The sequence below is a fragment of the Phoenix dactylifera genome, unplaced genomic scaffold (assembly GCF_009389715.1).
Source record: "Phoenix dactylifera cultivar Barhee BC4 unplaced genomic scaffold, palm_55x_up_171113_PBpolish2nd_filt_p 001300F, whole genome shotgun sequence".
In the NCBI taxonomy this organism is placed as follows: domain Eukaryota; kingdom Viridiplantae; phylum Streptophyta; class Magnoliopsida; order Arecales; family Arecaceae; genus Phoenix; species Phoenix dactylifera.
Window position 1 is genome coordinate 90209 of NW_024068632.1, and position 15503 is coordinate 105711.

The 15503-nt window shown below is 39.6% G+C and overlaps 2 protein-coding genes and 1 long non-coding RNA gene across 4 annotated transcripts; 1 reads left to right on the forward strand and 2 right to left on the reverse strand.

The window, feature by feature from the left end:
- Positions 1-1827: 1827 nt before the first annotated feature.
- Positions 1828-2775, forward strand: LOC120108371 (condensin-2 complex subunit H2-like). Of its 2 annotated transcripts, XM_039121957.1 has the most exons (4): positions 1828-1982; positions 2072-2173; positions 2292-2450; positions 2550-2775. In XM_039121957.1, the coding sequence occupies exons 1-4, from the start codon at positions 1887-1889 to the stop codon at positions 2673-2675; spliced, it is 483 nt and encodes a 160-aa protein (XP_038977885.1). In that variant the 5' UTR covers positions 1828-1886; the 3' UTR covers positions 2676-2775. The 2 variants fall into 2 exon arrangements, 1 of the variants encoding a protein (XP_038977885.1); XR_005509752.1 differs by lacking the exon at positions 2550-2775 and having other exon boundaries at positions 2288-2363.
- A 3178-nt stretch (positions 2776-5953) lies between these two features.
- LOC120108372 lies at positions 5954-6520 on the reverse strand. Its single transcript, XR_005509753.1, has 2 exons — positions 6285-6520; positions 5954-6145 (listed from the first exon to the last, which is right to left on the reverse strand). It is a non-coding gene; the product is annotated as an uncharacterized LOC120108372 (long non-coding RNA).
- A 7475-nt stretch (positions 6521-13995) lies between these two features.
- LOC120108374 (pentatricopeptide repeat-containing protein At3g53700, chloroplastic-like) lies at positions 13996-15469 on the reverse strand (the record flags this gene model as incomplete). Its single annotated transcript, XM_039121960.1, is given in 3 exon segments — positions 13996-15050; positions 15053-15386; positions 15389-15469. Coding segments are annotated over 3 exon segments (1272 nt in total), but the record flags the coding sequence as incomplete, so codon positions are not given.
- Between the last annotated feature and the right edge of the window lie 34 nt (positions 15470-15503).

Consider the following 15503-nt stretch of genomic DNA (forward strand, 5'->3'; position numbering starts at 1 on the left):
GATCCAAAACTTTTTCAAAGGTGCTTCTAATATTATGGAGGTGAAAAAGATTTTTTTTTAGAAATTTTTTTTCCATTTTTTTATTTTTTTAATGCTGAAAATAAATATTCTAATACAGAAATTAATATTTAGTATAGAAATATTTTTTTATATTTTAAATGCGGAAAATGAATGCAGAATTTTTTTAAAATGCAGAAACTAATTTTTTTATGTTTTTAACTCCAAAAATTAAAATTTCTGTAGTTTTAAATGCTGAAAATATAATTTACTGATTTTATTAATCCAAAAAATATATTTTTCTGTTTTGAAGTGCAGAAATTTAATTTTTAGAATTTAAAGTGCAGAAAAAATGAATGTTATGATGCAAATACAATAATGAAGATTTTTAGATATGCAGGACCTATTTGCTCTGATATCACTTTGGTGCAACCTATAATCGATTACTATAGATGTAAATTAATTTCATAATAATCAATTATGATGCGATTGATTAGACACTTCGGCAAATACTCATCATCTCAAAAGATCATCATAGAGAAAAGTAAACGCAAAACAGAACATGATAGATATCTTATCAATGAAATATAACTAGTGCAGCAAACTGAAAATAACTACAACAGAACAATAAAAAAAATACTGCCAGTAAACTCGGATTCCAAGGATGTAATAAATGGAAATGATGGTAATGGTGATGGATGAAGATAATGATTGATGGACGAAGAAACAAAGGTTGGGCAAAAGATGGTGATAGAACTAGTCGGATAATTACCTCTACGAGTTTGATTCCTTCAATCCAATGAGAATCTTCAGGCCGCGCTCCACCAAAGTATCGAGATGAAGGATGACAGGGTCAAGAAGGTGGCTCCAAGAAGAAATAGGTCAAGAAGCAGGATGAAAGTGGAAGGAAAATGGTCTTTCAGAGCTTCGTCCATGGTGGCACTCACCTTTCTAGGAATTTTTCTCTTTTTTTTTGGTTGTTGTCCTGTCTTTTTATAGGCCGAGTTAATGTTCCGTGAATAGTAATGGGTCGGGTTACTATTCACGTAAACGGTATTTTTTTTCTGTGATGTTTTCTGCAGATTTCTGCATTTTTTTTCTCTTTTCTAACTTTCTTCTCCCCTTCTTCCATATACACACAATTCTATTTTCGAGACTATCATCCATCCTCCTCCGTTCCTAGAGATGAATGATGACCGTGGGCATTGAAGAAATGCTAAGATTCAAGCAATTAAGTGTGGTGGTTTGGAGTTGGGTTAGGCTTCCTGTCACACCTAGGTAGATCCTTTTTGCTTGGCAGTACTAGTACATTACTCGACTGAAAATTCAAGCCTAAATTTTAGATGGAAAACACAGAAACAACAAAAAATATAAATCATGTATAAGATGGAGTCCTGAGACTACATCAATATCTAATTTTTGTAGGGCAGCTGGCGGATGAATGAACTTGGTTCTAAGCTTTAATAATAGGTTAAATTTGAACCATGATGTGACTGCATGACTGCAATGGTAAATGGGTCTCTCGCCCAATTTTCCTGTTATCCAGTCATGGTGCTTTGTGGGAATGGCCATGGAAGGAGCTACATCAGTCCATTGCTTATTGCAGATGAGTTAAACTCTGGCCTCTAGATGCCAGTTCTTAGGTTTGAGGATAACATGGATTGCCTTGTATTACGTTGCCTTTCAGCAGGTTTATCAACTATTAAGGGTTTATCAACTGGTTAGGCAGATGATGATCTGTGTGTTAAATGAAGGATTGTTAAGGAAACTTCTACTTGTGGCAGTGGCTATGGTGTTTATAGTGAGAATATATTAGGAGAATTCATATTTCTTTTAATGATCGTTCAATTTGTTGGGCAATGAGTTGGTTTTCATGAGGATCTGGTCAGATGTTTAAGGTTTCAGGGATGGTTCCCAAGAGTATCGGACCAGATGTCAGTTCTACTTCACTTGGCTCCCTCAAGTCCTGTTTTATATTGCATCTTGTGGGCACTATATTGTTTGTTTAAAATTTCTAATATTACCTCTCCAATTTCTTCATGCTGATTTCGTAATCTATCCTCTCTTCATTCAGGATGCCCTTCTTGCTAGCATAGCTGAAACAGAGAAGCAAACAGAGTTGGCCACACGAGTTTCAACATGGAAAGAACGGATTGAACACACCTCGGAAGAGCAAGTGGGTAGCAGGAGATTGCTTCCGTTCTCTTCCAGTCCTGATCTATATTAGCCAAAGAATTCTTCTGGTTATTTGAGATTTCCTTATTTTTTTCATTGATTGGGAATTGTTTAGACAGGATACACACCCTCCTTTTGACATTCACTTATATGGCGAGAGAATCTTGGACAAGCTTTCCTTCAAAGTAGACAGTGGAGGAAGCATGTCCTCTATGGATGTTGTGATGGGCCAACCCAAGCATGATGTTGCAAGGACATTTTCTGCACTTCTGCAGCTGGTATTTACTTTTTTCTGCTTGCAAGCATATATGGCATACTTGTTCTTGTGATCAAAAATTGAGAAACTTTGTGTATTTACCACAAACTTTGGATTTCAGGTAAACAATGGGAATGTTGATCTACAAAGAGCTCCAGCAAGTGATGAGTTTGTCCATCTACGTGAAGTTCCTTCGCCATGCCAGAAGAGAAGATATGGGCAACTGTTCGACAAGGAAGAGAGTTAATTTCCCTTTGAGGAAAGGGTGCATAAAAGCAAATTCCTCCACCTCAGAAGCCACCTCACCTTTAAAATCATTGCATCAGAATGGCAGGTTCTCTCCTAAGCTTGGGAAGGGCAATGTTATCGGGTGTACTCCTGAGGGGAAAAGAAGACGGAGGTCTACTCGGTTTATAGAGCTATTTGATTTGCAGTCTGCTGGTTGACATAAAACAACTTTTAAAAAAAAAAAAAAAAAAAAAATTGAGGATGATGTAAAATGTCTGTTGAATGGTCTGGAGATCATATATCAGTACCATACTCTATGTAACTCGGTGTATCAGTTCCCTCTAACAAGTGGGTAGGCGACAACACTTTAATTTATGGCTTAGGTCTAGGCAGGTATATATGTTAAAAATTTCTGTAATTCTTGTATGTTTATTCATTAATCAATATATTTTTCGGTTGTCCATCCTTGTTTATATGTAATAGTAGCAATGCCCCATTAATAAATCTAAACTTTTTTTTGTGTGTGTTAAAGTTGTCGGTGTCAATCTCATTTGGGATGGTGTCTAAGATGAAACGTTTTTAGCTACAAGCAAAACTTCTCGACAAGGCTAGATGTCTGTTTCTAGGTGACTTCTCTTTTGCATTTCATTTCAATATCTATATGATTTATTAGTGTGGATAGATAAAATGTTTTCTTTTTTCTTTTTTCGTACAAGATATCATTTTCACAAAAACATTAGGGGCGTCATTTTCGTCTATGATTTTTGTACATGTTTTTGGATGCTTTTTCTCCGTGTTTTATCATTTGATTGGATCGATGCATGATATCTCTTGCGTGGGGTTCATAAATCGCTTGATTTTAGCTCCATGAGTTGAGCAAGGTGTCGAAGCCCTTTATGTCTTGTCTGATGTCCGTGGCCTCTTCGTTCACATTGGCTCTAGAGTTGGGGTTGGTGGAGAAGATATGGACGATATCTCCCTTCTTTATGTGGAGGTGGGTAAGGCCAGGGTGGAGAGTAGGAGAAAGGAGTCGAAACCAAGCAGGAAATGTGATAGTGATGCAGTGCATGGGTTGAAACTGAGTGAACAAACGAGCGATATCTCGTCTCCTCGAGGGAAGAAGGTTATCACCGAAGGTTGGGCTGCGAAATATGTCATGATGGACGAGGTGAAGGAGCATGGACAAGTTATAACGAATCCACTTTGTTTTCATTTGAGGTGAAAAGCAATTCATCTTTCAGGATTTTTGATCTTCCACCAACGTTAAGAATTCTTATTTATTGAGCTAATTTGGGTGAGGCCATCATTGGGTGGGAAACGAAGGCTTTGTGGTGGGGAAGAGGGGTATGTATAGACCTGCCAAGAGGAAATCAGAGGAACATCAAATGCACGACCACTTTAATTATGGAGTCCATAGGAGAGGCCATGTTGGACTCATTTAGTTCGTGGGAATAGGAGGGAAAAACTATGGTCAATAGAAAAATGGAGAAATACTTTATGTTTGGTTGGAGTTTTTAAACAAAAGAGATGAGAAAATATCTTCTCCCATGGGAATAAGATTCCCACATTTCATTAGAAAGAAAAATCTACGAGGGCTACGGAAAAGTCCAATTCCCACCGGCTGAGAATTAGAATTATTATTTTGCAAAACTACCCTTAAGCTTTTTAGAAAGAGTAGGGTAAGTTTTTATTATTATTATTATTAAAGGTATAACAAGTATTTAACACAACTACAAGTACTTTGCACAGCTTTCTCAAGAAAGTACATGTTTAACCAAACATAAGTCACTCTAGAATATGTCATTTTATTGTTGGTCAACTAAACATGCAAAAGCCACTTTTTCAAGTATCATATAACTAAGCATTAGTTTTATTGAAAAAATATTTCAGTGAGGAGAACTTCTTTCCACAAATTAAATGAGTTCGTCTTGATCCAATCAGGCCAATTAATGGAGGGGTAAAGGTTTCCAAAATTACGTACAATGGATGCAAACAAAAATAATACTTTAAAAAGTGTCGGCCTTGCATGAATGTAATCATGCAAATTTTTTCATAATTTATGATAATTTTTACTAGAATGAGGTATTTATAGGAGAATTATAGGTAGTGCAACCTCATCCAAGCTCTTGCATAATACATAGTTGAGGCTTATATGTTCGAACAAAACCTGTATCTCCCAATATTTTGTCTTTTTTATTTACTTTCTGAAAGAGCACCATACAACCTTCCACCAATATTTATATTTTGCTCTTTTCTTTTAATGTAGTTTCTGAAAGAGCACCGTGCAACTTTCCACCAATATTTGCATGCAATATGCTGAACAAATCTCCCAATTTAGTTGTTCAATCTGGCCTATGACCGTCTTCAATTTGTGGTCTGTATAATTCTTGCTCCCGAGCGATGCAATAATGTGAGCAGCCTCCTGTGATGCCTAGATTTGCTGAAAGAATGTGAGCATGATTTCGTTTGCACAGTTCTTGATGTGGCCACTGCCAAAATTGTTCCCAGCTACTTTATCTGATACTTGTTTGCCCCTTCTGCGGCATCGTTGCCTATGAGGTTGATCACAAATTTGGAGCCTGGTTATGTTGTTGATGCAAATGTTGTATTTGACCAAACAGCATATGTTGGGCACTAGAAGTCCTAGTGGTGCTTCTTTTGTTTTTCTTCTTCTTCTCCTCCTCCTTGCACCTTTTGTTTGCATATAATAGTGTGCAAATGAGGCCAGTGTGCAAGATTGGCTTATGAAATAGAGGCAGTCCTCCTTCATAGCCTGACCTCTGACCAATCTTGATGAAATTAATATTTAAACAGTTTGCAGGTATGTCCACCAAGAGGCTAAACCAGGGGGGCTACTCGAACCGTTATTGTTGTTGTTTTTGGGAGAAAGCAGGGCTAAGCCTACCGTGGCCATTATGTTTATTAATATAAACCATATAATAGATACAGTACAAGATAAGTCTCAGTTTCAAAAAGGGCTCACTTTCATCAATAAAAATGCGTACTTATTCTCACGCACTTTCTGCTGTAAATCATCAGTCTACATATATTTACAGCACTGTAGTTTATCATAAATACAAACAATTCATTTTTTTGCTTTTTAAGAAGCAATCCATTTGCTATCGCTGGCCAAGTACAAAGAGTAACGGCTATTTGTTTGCACAAAAATATATTCCAGGCACATGTCGCGACAGAATCGGTGTAACGTGGAGAGTTGGTGCGGCAGCAGTGGACGGAGACCTGGAAACATTTTCCAGTAAATACTTTTTGAAAAAATGCGTACTTATTCTCACGCACTTTCCGCTGTAAATCATCAGTCTACATATATTTACAAGCACTGCAATTTATCATAAATACAAACAATCCATTTTTTGCTTTTTAAGGAGCAATCCATTTGCTATTGCTGGCTAAGTACAAAAGAGTAACGGCCATCTGTTTGCACAAAAAGAGTAACATGGAGAGCTGGTGCGGCAGCAATGGACGGAGACCCTGAAACATTTTCAGTAAATACTTTTTCAAAAAAAAAATCCAGTAAATAGAAACATCCTTCTTTGCTCAAAATAATGCAGTTTTTCCTACAAAATAGGAAACAGAAAGTCGGTAAAGAGGGCGGTGTGATGGGCTGTACCTGTCTCGGTAGGCTACGAAATCACATTATGCGACTTTTTCATCATTTCTCTGTGCCTTTGCAATTGCGCAGTCAGCACCGGATGACAATTATCGAAATGTAACTTTTCTAGGGATGAAGGCAGGCCCTTTTTCTGGCAGCGAGCGGATCTCAGGGCAATTTGTTATCTCCAAAAGTCGGAGGGTGGAAAGGCTTTGCAACTCAGTTGGCAGGGACTGAAGATTGTTGCAATTTACAAGGCGGTAGCCATCTGAGAGATTTGAGTCCTTGCAACCATAATTGCTCCTCTCCAGCGAACAAAATGAGTTTCAGTTGAGTCCGGACTTGGAGTGATCAAGGGAGGCTGGGGTGATTGTGGAGAACAGCACTTTGACCAGAGCAGTGTCGTCGATGCACAGGAAGCGAAGACGTGCCGAACCCTCGCCATGCTCTTCCTCATTTGCCAATACCGTGAGCCGAGGACATCTTCCTATACTCAAAAAAATCAAGAGATCTGAGAGCTCGTAAGTCCCCTAGGGACCTCAGTTCTCCGCAGTCCCGAATATTCAAACTTGTGAGAGCAATCATGTGACCGAGCACTTCTTCCGGAAGAGATGTTATGTGTGGGCAGCAGATCAAACTGCAACATTGGTGAGAGAGGTGAGGTTGTGCAGGCAGCCGGGTAGTGACTCATCCAGATGACCACATGAATCCAATAAAAGGCATTGGAGAGAAGAGGGAAGATCAATTGCACTGGGGACGGGAGCAAGGGGACACTCCCTGATTTCCAAGAAGATGAGGGAGAGAAAGTCTTTAAACCTTTCCATTGGCAACCGCACAACCTTTTGACAAGTCAATAATACTCAAGTCCCTGATAGCCGGCAGGTGGTGTGACAACAGCCATTGTTCCAGATTTACCAGGTTTGGACAATGCCAGATATCCATGCGAGAAATTGAAGAGGTCCTGCTGCTGCTTCTGCTGTGCTGTGTCAGACTGCTCTCATTAGTTAAACCATGGTCTCCGTCCCATGATTCTGGGAGCATATTTATTCCCACATTGTTTAGGACCAATTCTATGAGCGAGGGAGGGTGGCAGGGTAAACCCCTTAGCTTGGGACAGTTTCGGATATGAAGCTTAAGCAAGTCGAGGAAATACTTGGATACCTTCTGCGCTGAACCATTCTTCCCATGCCAGCATGTCTAAATCTCCAGCTCTTTTCAGCAACAGGAATCCTTGGACCTCTGGAGAGCCATAGAATTCATGACCAACTTGCTTCACCGCATGCATATTTTTGATGCGCAGAATCTCGAGGGATGGCAGCTGTCCAAGAGATGGAAGTTGCCCCGCAGCTTTGGATATTTTCTAGGCAAATAGCTTTCAAATATTGAGCGATTGTGGCTCCAGCCAACTTGGAAATCGGGACACCACCATAGTTTCTGATTTCCAACCTTCGGAGATTGGATGCGGTTTGAGGCCTTCAAGTACCTCATCAGCGTTCCCTAAGCTGGTGCCTCTATCAATATTCCATATCAAGGCCAATTCATCAAGGTACTGTTTATTATTCAGCTTAGCCTGACTGGCTCTTCCTCACTTTCGATGCTCTCAAGATTTTTAATGCAAATTTCTTCCACGAAGCTGTATCATGTCCTTTATTCTCAATCTTGTGCCCTCTCTGCTTTACAACTTCGAATACTGACAACTCTTGGAGAGACGTTTAACTTCCTGATATCAGCCAACTCGCATTTTGTCTCCTCATCTATTTTAAGCTGCCTCAATTTAACTAGTTGGCCATGCGTGTAGGAAAATTTTCAATTGGGCAGCCAAATATATTTAACACCTGAGATTGTAAAGGTTACACAGTGATTCAGGCAACCTTCGAATTCTGGTGAAAAGAGATATCAAGGTATCGAAGATGTTTTAAATTGCCAATACTTTCAGGCAACTCTTTGATCCGACAATTCCTGAATTTCAACACACGGATCTTTGTTGACGCTGTGAACAAGCAATCAAGCACAGACCAAAAGTTTGTATCATACAAATTCTTGAAGACAAGGGTGCGTAGATTTCTTACAATTGGCAAGTTACTCAACTCCAGATTCAGAGATATTTATTGATAGGTGTCGAAGCCTGCTGGGGATTTTCTGCCACTTGCCATCTTCTATTCTTAGATATTCGCCGACTGAGACAGACTGTACCAGATCATGTATCAAATCATGTATCTCCATATGCATCATTCCATTTATGCTGAAAGAAAGATCTGCAAGTAAATCATCGAAATACTCACTCCCTACCTCTTCAATCCGCACATTTCCTTGAGGTACAATAAAGCCTTGTGCCATCCAGACTTGGACAGCTCGTCTTTTCTGTAGAATAACCTTTAGGAAATATAGAACAATATGCAACACACTGCTTCAGATATCCAGGCAAGTACTGATAGCTCAACTGTAGGACCGGCATAATGCCATCTTCACATTGTTTTAGTTCCCATATTTCACTGTTCATGATGGTTCTCCAGTGCCTCTCATCCAAGTCTAAATTCAATAGGCCTTCCTAGCGTCTTTGCGTGCAAGTGGAGATCCCTTCAGCCTGTCAGCAATCCTTCCCTACCAATAGCTTCCAACTCAAATGTTCTTTGGGGTTCTGGAGAACCAAAATGCAAGTCTACTGAAAAATTCCCCAATAGGCATCATTGGTAAACCCTCTAAGAAGACTGCCTCCATTGTGCCCATCATCTTTGCTACCTTTTGAGATCTAGTTTTACCAAGATCTTGCTTCCCTGCAGCCCGGACCTTAATGGAGCACACAGACGATCCCATTCGTTGCGGTCATTCATTCCAATTCATCAAGGACGAGCAGGAATCTCTTTGACATTATCTCTCTCCTTAAGGGATCTCTTGGAGACAATTTCAAATTTTGGTGATCAGAGAGTCTCTCCTGGGTAACAGACTTCTAATTATCTTCTTTAGTTTAGCCTTTTCACATCAAAAAATTATCAAACACGCAAACCCAAATCTTTAAATCAAAATAATATTTTAGCTTCGGATCATGGTAAATGTGTTGGGCCAAGAGTATTGTTTTTCCGATCCCTCCAGATACCGACCACTGGCACAATAGAAATTACTATCTTTCTTTGGTCTCTTTGAACAAACACGGATAGGCATCAATCACCGGATTCAGTTGCATCTGGCGAATTTAACAGCAGTTTTATCACCTTTTCTTTTTCTTTTTCTCGCCCAAACACTTTGGTTCCAGCGGAAGAATGAGCTTGTCTCTCGTCTCGCCGATCTTAGTGATATTTTTTTCCTTCATCATCTAAATCCAGGAGTCTGATGACTTTTTCCATATCATCAGCAATGGCTATCTAACCTCCCCATAACCTCCCTCACTTTAGACACAGCATCACCGTCCACGATTGAACACACATTTCTGGCAAGTGTAAGAGAAGGGAAAGTAAGAAGGTACCTCTCTGATTTCTTGGCTTTTCAGCCTTTTGGCTGCAGGACTTGGTATTTGAATTTGTCCAGTAAGTCTTCGGCATCGTAGGCAGCATTCTTTGAGTACTTGGAGGATTGGGCAAGGTTGTCATCTTTGGTGCGCTTCTTCTCCGCGATGCCAAGGATGAAGCGTGTCCGTGCTAGGGTAGCTTGCAGCCTCATGAGGTCATCCTGAAGCCCCGAGTGGCGCCCCGAACTGCTGGGATGACATCGGAGATCACCAGGCCGGCCAAGTTGTTCAGTACGGCGGAAGCGATGGATCTCCAACTGATCGCAGTGCCTCCATATCGATCGGTGGACAAGAGCACCTCCTACAGAAGAGAGAGAGAGAGAGAGAGATTTTCTCCAGGAAATATAGTTGCTTTTTTGGGATGGCTGGTGGTGTGGCCTCAATTATTGAGAAGTTGATCGCTGGTGTGCTTCGCCTCAATTATTGAGAAGTTAGTGGAGAGCTTCCGGTAGGTTTGACAATGGGTGGAAAGACAAGATAATCTCTATTTTAGAAAGGCAGGAGATCAGATAATGTTCAACTTTTTTCTCTCTCTTATTGTCATCCGCACACTCAGCTGGAGTAAATACATCAAGCAAGAAAGTGACTGGTTTACTTATCGTACAAGTTGTCTATATATAATGTTAAAAAAAACAATGACAGAGTGGTGGGCATCAAGCTGAAGTGGTCAAAAATAAATATCTTACATAGATAGAGGGATCTGCCAATGAAGAGCCTCCGGTTCAATCAGTGGATTTGGCATGATTCAAGAATCAATATTTGAAATAGGCACCTTTAACTGTTTTGAAAAGGGTTCAAATCTTCTACATAAGTAGATCTAGAAATACCAACAGCTGCACGCCTTTGATGCAAACTCGACTACACCCCAAAGGTTACACCTCTCGTCCAAGTGGGCGTGTATAGTTCAAGAAATGCATCACGGGACCACTCAATTGGTGTAATACGCAGGGTTGCCACGGAGATCGGTATACTTGGTGGGGAATAAAGTGGTCTCCCAAAATAATATTTTAGAGGGACATGGAAGTGGTTCCTTGTAAATTTGGCAGATATAGAGAGACTTCTGCTGCTGACGCAGAGTCTTTATATATATATATAATATATAATTAAAAATATTCATACAAAATAATGTTTTGTAAAAATAAAATTAAATATTAATTTAAAAAAAATTATGCAAATTTTAATATTTAGAAAGATATTTATACAATTTTTTTTTTTTTCAAGATGCCGCTTATGGGTGTGAGGAGCATATCTTGTTCCTCTTCCTATATTGTAACAAAGTGCCGGCATCAAAACATAATGGCCTCATTATCCTGTTAGTCATGTTATTACCCTTTAAAGTTTGAACAGTTTAACATAAAAACCCATGAAATCATTCATTCAATGAAAAAGAAAAAAAAAAAAAAAAAGGGAAGAGAAGAAACCTGAAAAATAGGAGAGAGAACAGAAAGCAGATCGAGTTAGGTGAGGGCGCACATCAGGGTCTTCATACTTGCCCCCAGACTGCTTGAACTGGTCCAACAAGTAGGACCATTGGGCCGTCCTGGCCCAGCTTTTTTATGTCTTGACTAGAGGTTTGCATGATTCAGGGATATTTTTAAAATCGAACCTAACTTAAATCAGTTTTCTAAAACCAAAACTAAAACAAAATTGACCTTATGTGAAAACTGATTCAAACTGACTCGAAAAATTCATTTTCGTTCCAGTTTATCGGGTTTGCTACAACATCATCCCCGAGTTTGCTAGAACATCATCCCCTCTTCGAAAAGGAGCGGTGATGAGGATGATGGGGGAGGAAAGGAGAATATGCAATTATAGAGGAATAAGTTTGCTACAGTGTGATCTACCTGTGCTCGAGAGTCTCTTCAACATAGAGGCAGAAACCCCCACCAAGTGCCAATTCTCCTTCGCTTATCGCCTCTAGCTCCATCATCCTCAAATGGAGAATCCTGGCTGTCAATTACATGCGGCTTCCGCCTCCACCTTCTCTGAACAAACCCAATGATAACCAAAGAGCGGGAGACTGTGGGATTGAAACATGAATCTACTCATCTTAGTGATTGATTGAAGGAAGAAAGAATTGCCAAAACCCTAATTTTGAAAGGTGGAATGGGGATTGAGGAGTAGAAAAGGTGGAATGGGGATAAAGAACAAGGCTGAAGGAGAGATCTTGAATTTGATGAAGCAGAGCTTGTTGACGTCCAATGAGACATTGCCAAATATATTGAGAGGAGTGCCTCCTTCGGGCCTCCAGTGACAATGCGAAAGGGACCAAGCAACAAAGAGAGTGGGTTGTACTCACGTTAGAGTTATATGAAATGAGTAGCCGTTTTTTACCAAAAAAAAAAAAAAAAAAAGGGTGGATCTTGAGTGGCGGATGGTAGAGTGTAAGGAGTCTTAGGAGAGGCAAGAAAAGGACCGAATGATTGGGGATGGCTAGGACTTGAAGTGAACTGAACGACTGAAGTAGGTGAACCACTTTACATCGCAGCCAGCAGGTAATTCACACCCCTAGTCTTAATGATGGCTAATTCACAGACGAGCCAGCAGGGCAGTAATTGTATCGCAGCAGGACTCAACATGATTTGTCCAATAACAAGGGCCATGACGTGGTGACAGAACTCTGAGTTCAAGTTTGGCCGATTCAATGCCTTGAAAATGGAATGATCCTTGAAAAGGAGAGGGGTAGGTATCGTAACCTCCAATGAATGGTGAGTGCAGAGAGGGAGATATCACTATAGTGAAGAGATCCGATGGCAGTGGTCTGATTACAAAATTTCACATCCAACTGAAATCAATGAACTACAGATCGCCCATGAAATCAAGCATTCCACAATTAGCAAAGAAGATTATCAGAATATGCTTCTTAGTTATAAGATAATAGCCGCCAACAACAGTTAGCTCACCTGGTTGGCACCCCTCTCTCAAGAGCCCACCGTAGGTCCAAGGTTCAAGTGGTGGTATATTACCTCTGTATCGGTCACCAAAAAAAGTCTGATTTTTCTCCTAAGTCATACAAGAACAAAAACAAAATCTTTTAGCTCCATTGGACCAACCAAAATTAACTACATGCAGAAGATTCATTAAAGTCTAAGAATTCTTAAAGTCCATTAGCCAAGAAGATATTAACACTATGCTCAAGTAACTAAATGCTAATAGTTAGTAATTCCTAAACATAGTTATCAAGAGCATGATAGAATTTAACAACAATATCAAACAATTAAGTTGAAAAAGATTACAGATCAAGATATTAGTATGGCAAGGTACAGCATATTCTTCCAACAATTTCAAAGCTACAGAGTTTGGACCATAAACTAACTATAAGGATGCAAAGTGGTACAATGCATGACAATAAATAGGTCTTACAAGAGTAAATGCATTTAGATGAGGACTAAGAGTAAGAACCAGTTAGAATATGCCAAACAAAGACAAAATACAATGTTGCTGTGCCATGTTTGAAGAGCATTCCAGGTGATGCATTCAAATTTTGTATGAAGCTCATTTACTGATATTCCATATGCCAGCCACAAGTACTAGATATACAGAGCCAGGTATTCCACTAGTTGCACCACAGTCCAGTACAGCAAACCATTAGCATACTGCAGATTTCTAGAGACTAATCACGAGTTCGGAGCTTTGTTTCCTTCAGAAAAACAATAATGTTAAAAAAGAACTAGCAAAATAAAACTAAGATGCAAACAAACTGCAAACTAAAATAAGCCATGAGAGGAATAGGATCTGAAGAGAAGCTCAGTAAAGGCAATGATAGTCGAGAAGAAAAGCCAATGTTAAACATAAGATCTACAGTTTCTTCAGATGGAATAATTTACAACAGTAACATATGTCCTCTCCCATTCTTGTGAGAAAATGGACCGGGATAGGGTCAGACTCCGAAATCTATCCATACGGAGAAAGAAGAAGAAAAAGGGAAAGGAAAGGAAGGAAGGAGGAGGAAAGGAAGGAAGAAGTGAAAAAATGAAGAAGAAACAAAGAAGAAGGAAAGAGAAAGAAGAAGAAACGGAAAGAAAGAAGAAAAAAAGAAGAGATAGCAAAAAGAAAGAAGAAAAAGGAAAGAAAGAAAGGTAAGGAAAAAAAAAAGGAAGGAAAGAGGAAGAAAAGAAAGAAAAAGGAGAAACCAGAATACTCCTGTCCCACAGGATTTAAAACGTTGATTCAGCAATCTAGAAATCAAACTACGTCACTGAACAGGCTTTGACTGCAAAAAAAATATTCCAGAAGGATCTCCTTACATATCATTATATGATAACCAATTCCTATTGACCTTTGACAGCCAGAATGATTTCCATCCTTTTATGTATGATCATATTCCATCTAATTCTATACAGACTTGGCTTTACATCCGATGGTGCTGTGTATGATATTCAAGGCTAACAAGCTGTTCAGCAGAACTTTCTCCACATTTTAGCATTAATTGTAAACTTTCTCAGGCACTCTACTTCTCAATAGACGGCCAAAGGTGGTCAGTGCATCATGAAATTTGCGTATCTTAAGAAAACCCCTTATCATGGCAATTTCACTTTCTGTAAAATCAGCCCTCTCCATTACCAATTCAACTACCCTATTAAGCGTATCCTCCATGGCTAAGGATAAGAGACCTTCAGCTAGCATTGAAAAAGAGGAAAATGCGGGTAAGAATCCCTTCTCTGTCATTTCCACCAGGAAATCAACAGCTTCTCCAATTGGTCCTCCCCCAAGACACAGACCACGGAAAACAAATTTATGTGTGACAGCATCTGGAGGCTCTCCCTTCTCTACCATCTCCCTGAAGAGCCTTATAGCTTCTCTAGTCTTCCTCTGCTTAAAGAGTGATTGTATCACAGGATTATAAGCTTTTGGAGTTGGGACCATCCCCTTCATCTGTATGGTTCTAAGGAGCTTACAAGCGACTTGTGTCCTACCTGCCTTGCACAGGCCACCAATGAGAGTCCCATACGTAACAATATCAGGTTCACAGCCATTTGAAGTCATAGTTTGAACTATATCCGCAGCTTTCTTTATGTTTCCTTGCTTGCAATAATGTGTGAGCAAGGAATTATATGTGAGCTTGTCAGGTTTCAATCCCTCCATTATCATCTGATCCATAAGTTCAGTGGCTTCGTCAACCCTATTACTCTTACACAAGCCATCTATAAGAGTATTATAAGTCACCAAATTCCTTGAGACTCCTTGCATATCCATCTGGTCAAATATCTCTTCTGCTTCTTCAATTCGCATGTTCTTGCACAGCCCATCTATTAGAGTATTATATGTCACAACACTTCGGCACAGCCATTCAGTTCCATTTCTTTCAGCAAGCCCAGAGCTTTCCCTAGCTCCCCATGGAGACAAAGGTGGTCAATCAATATGTTGTAAGTAAATTCATCAGGCGAGCAACCACTGTTTTTCATCTCCTCAAACATTCGCAAAGCTATCTCATAATCCCCAAGCCTTGCAGAACCACTGATCAAGGAATTGAAAGTATATACATCTGGTAGAAGACCTTTGAGAGTGAGGCCACGGGCAAGTTCTATAGCATCATCAAGTCGGTTCTCTGTACACATAGTACTAATAAGAGTATTATAGGTTACCATATTTGGTAAGCAACCCCCTCTCGGCCATCTGATTTCAGGACACATGTAGCTTCTTCAATCTCTCCTAATTTACACAACCCAGAAATCAGAGTATTGTAAGTTACAACATCAGATCATAACCTTCCTGAAGGCATCACATCTAATATC

Coding starts and splice junctions, on each gene's coding strand:
- LOC120108371 (XM_039121957.1), top strand. CDS start 1,887: ATGTTTAAGGTTTCAGGGATGGTTCCCAAGAGTATCGGACCAGATGTC. Junction 2,174..2,291: donor AACACACCTCGGAAGAGCAA/GTGGGTAGCAGG, acceptor TTGTTTAGACAG/GATACACACCCTCCTTTTGA. Junction 2,451..2,549: donor TTTCTGCACTTCTGCAGCTG/GTATTTACTTTT, acceptor TTTGGATTTCAG/GTAAACAATGGGAATGTTGA.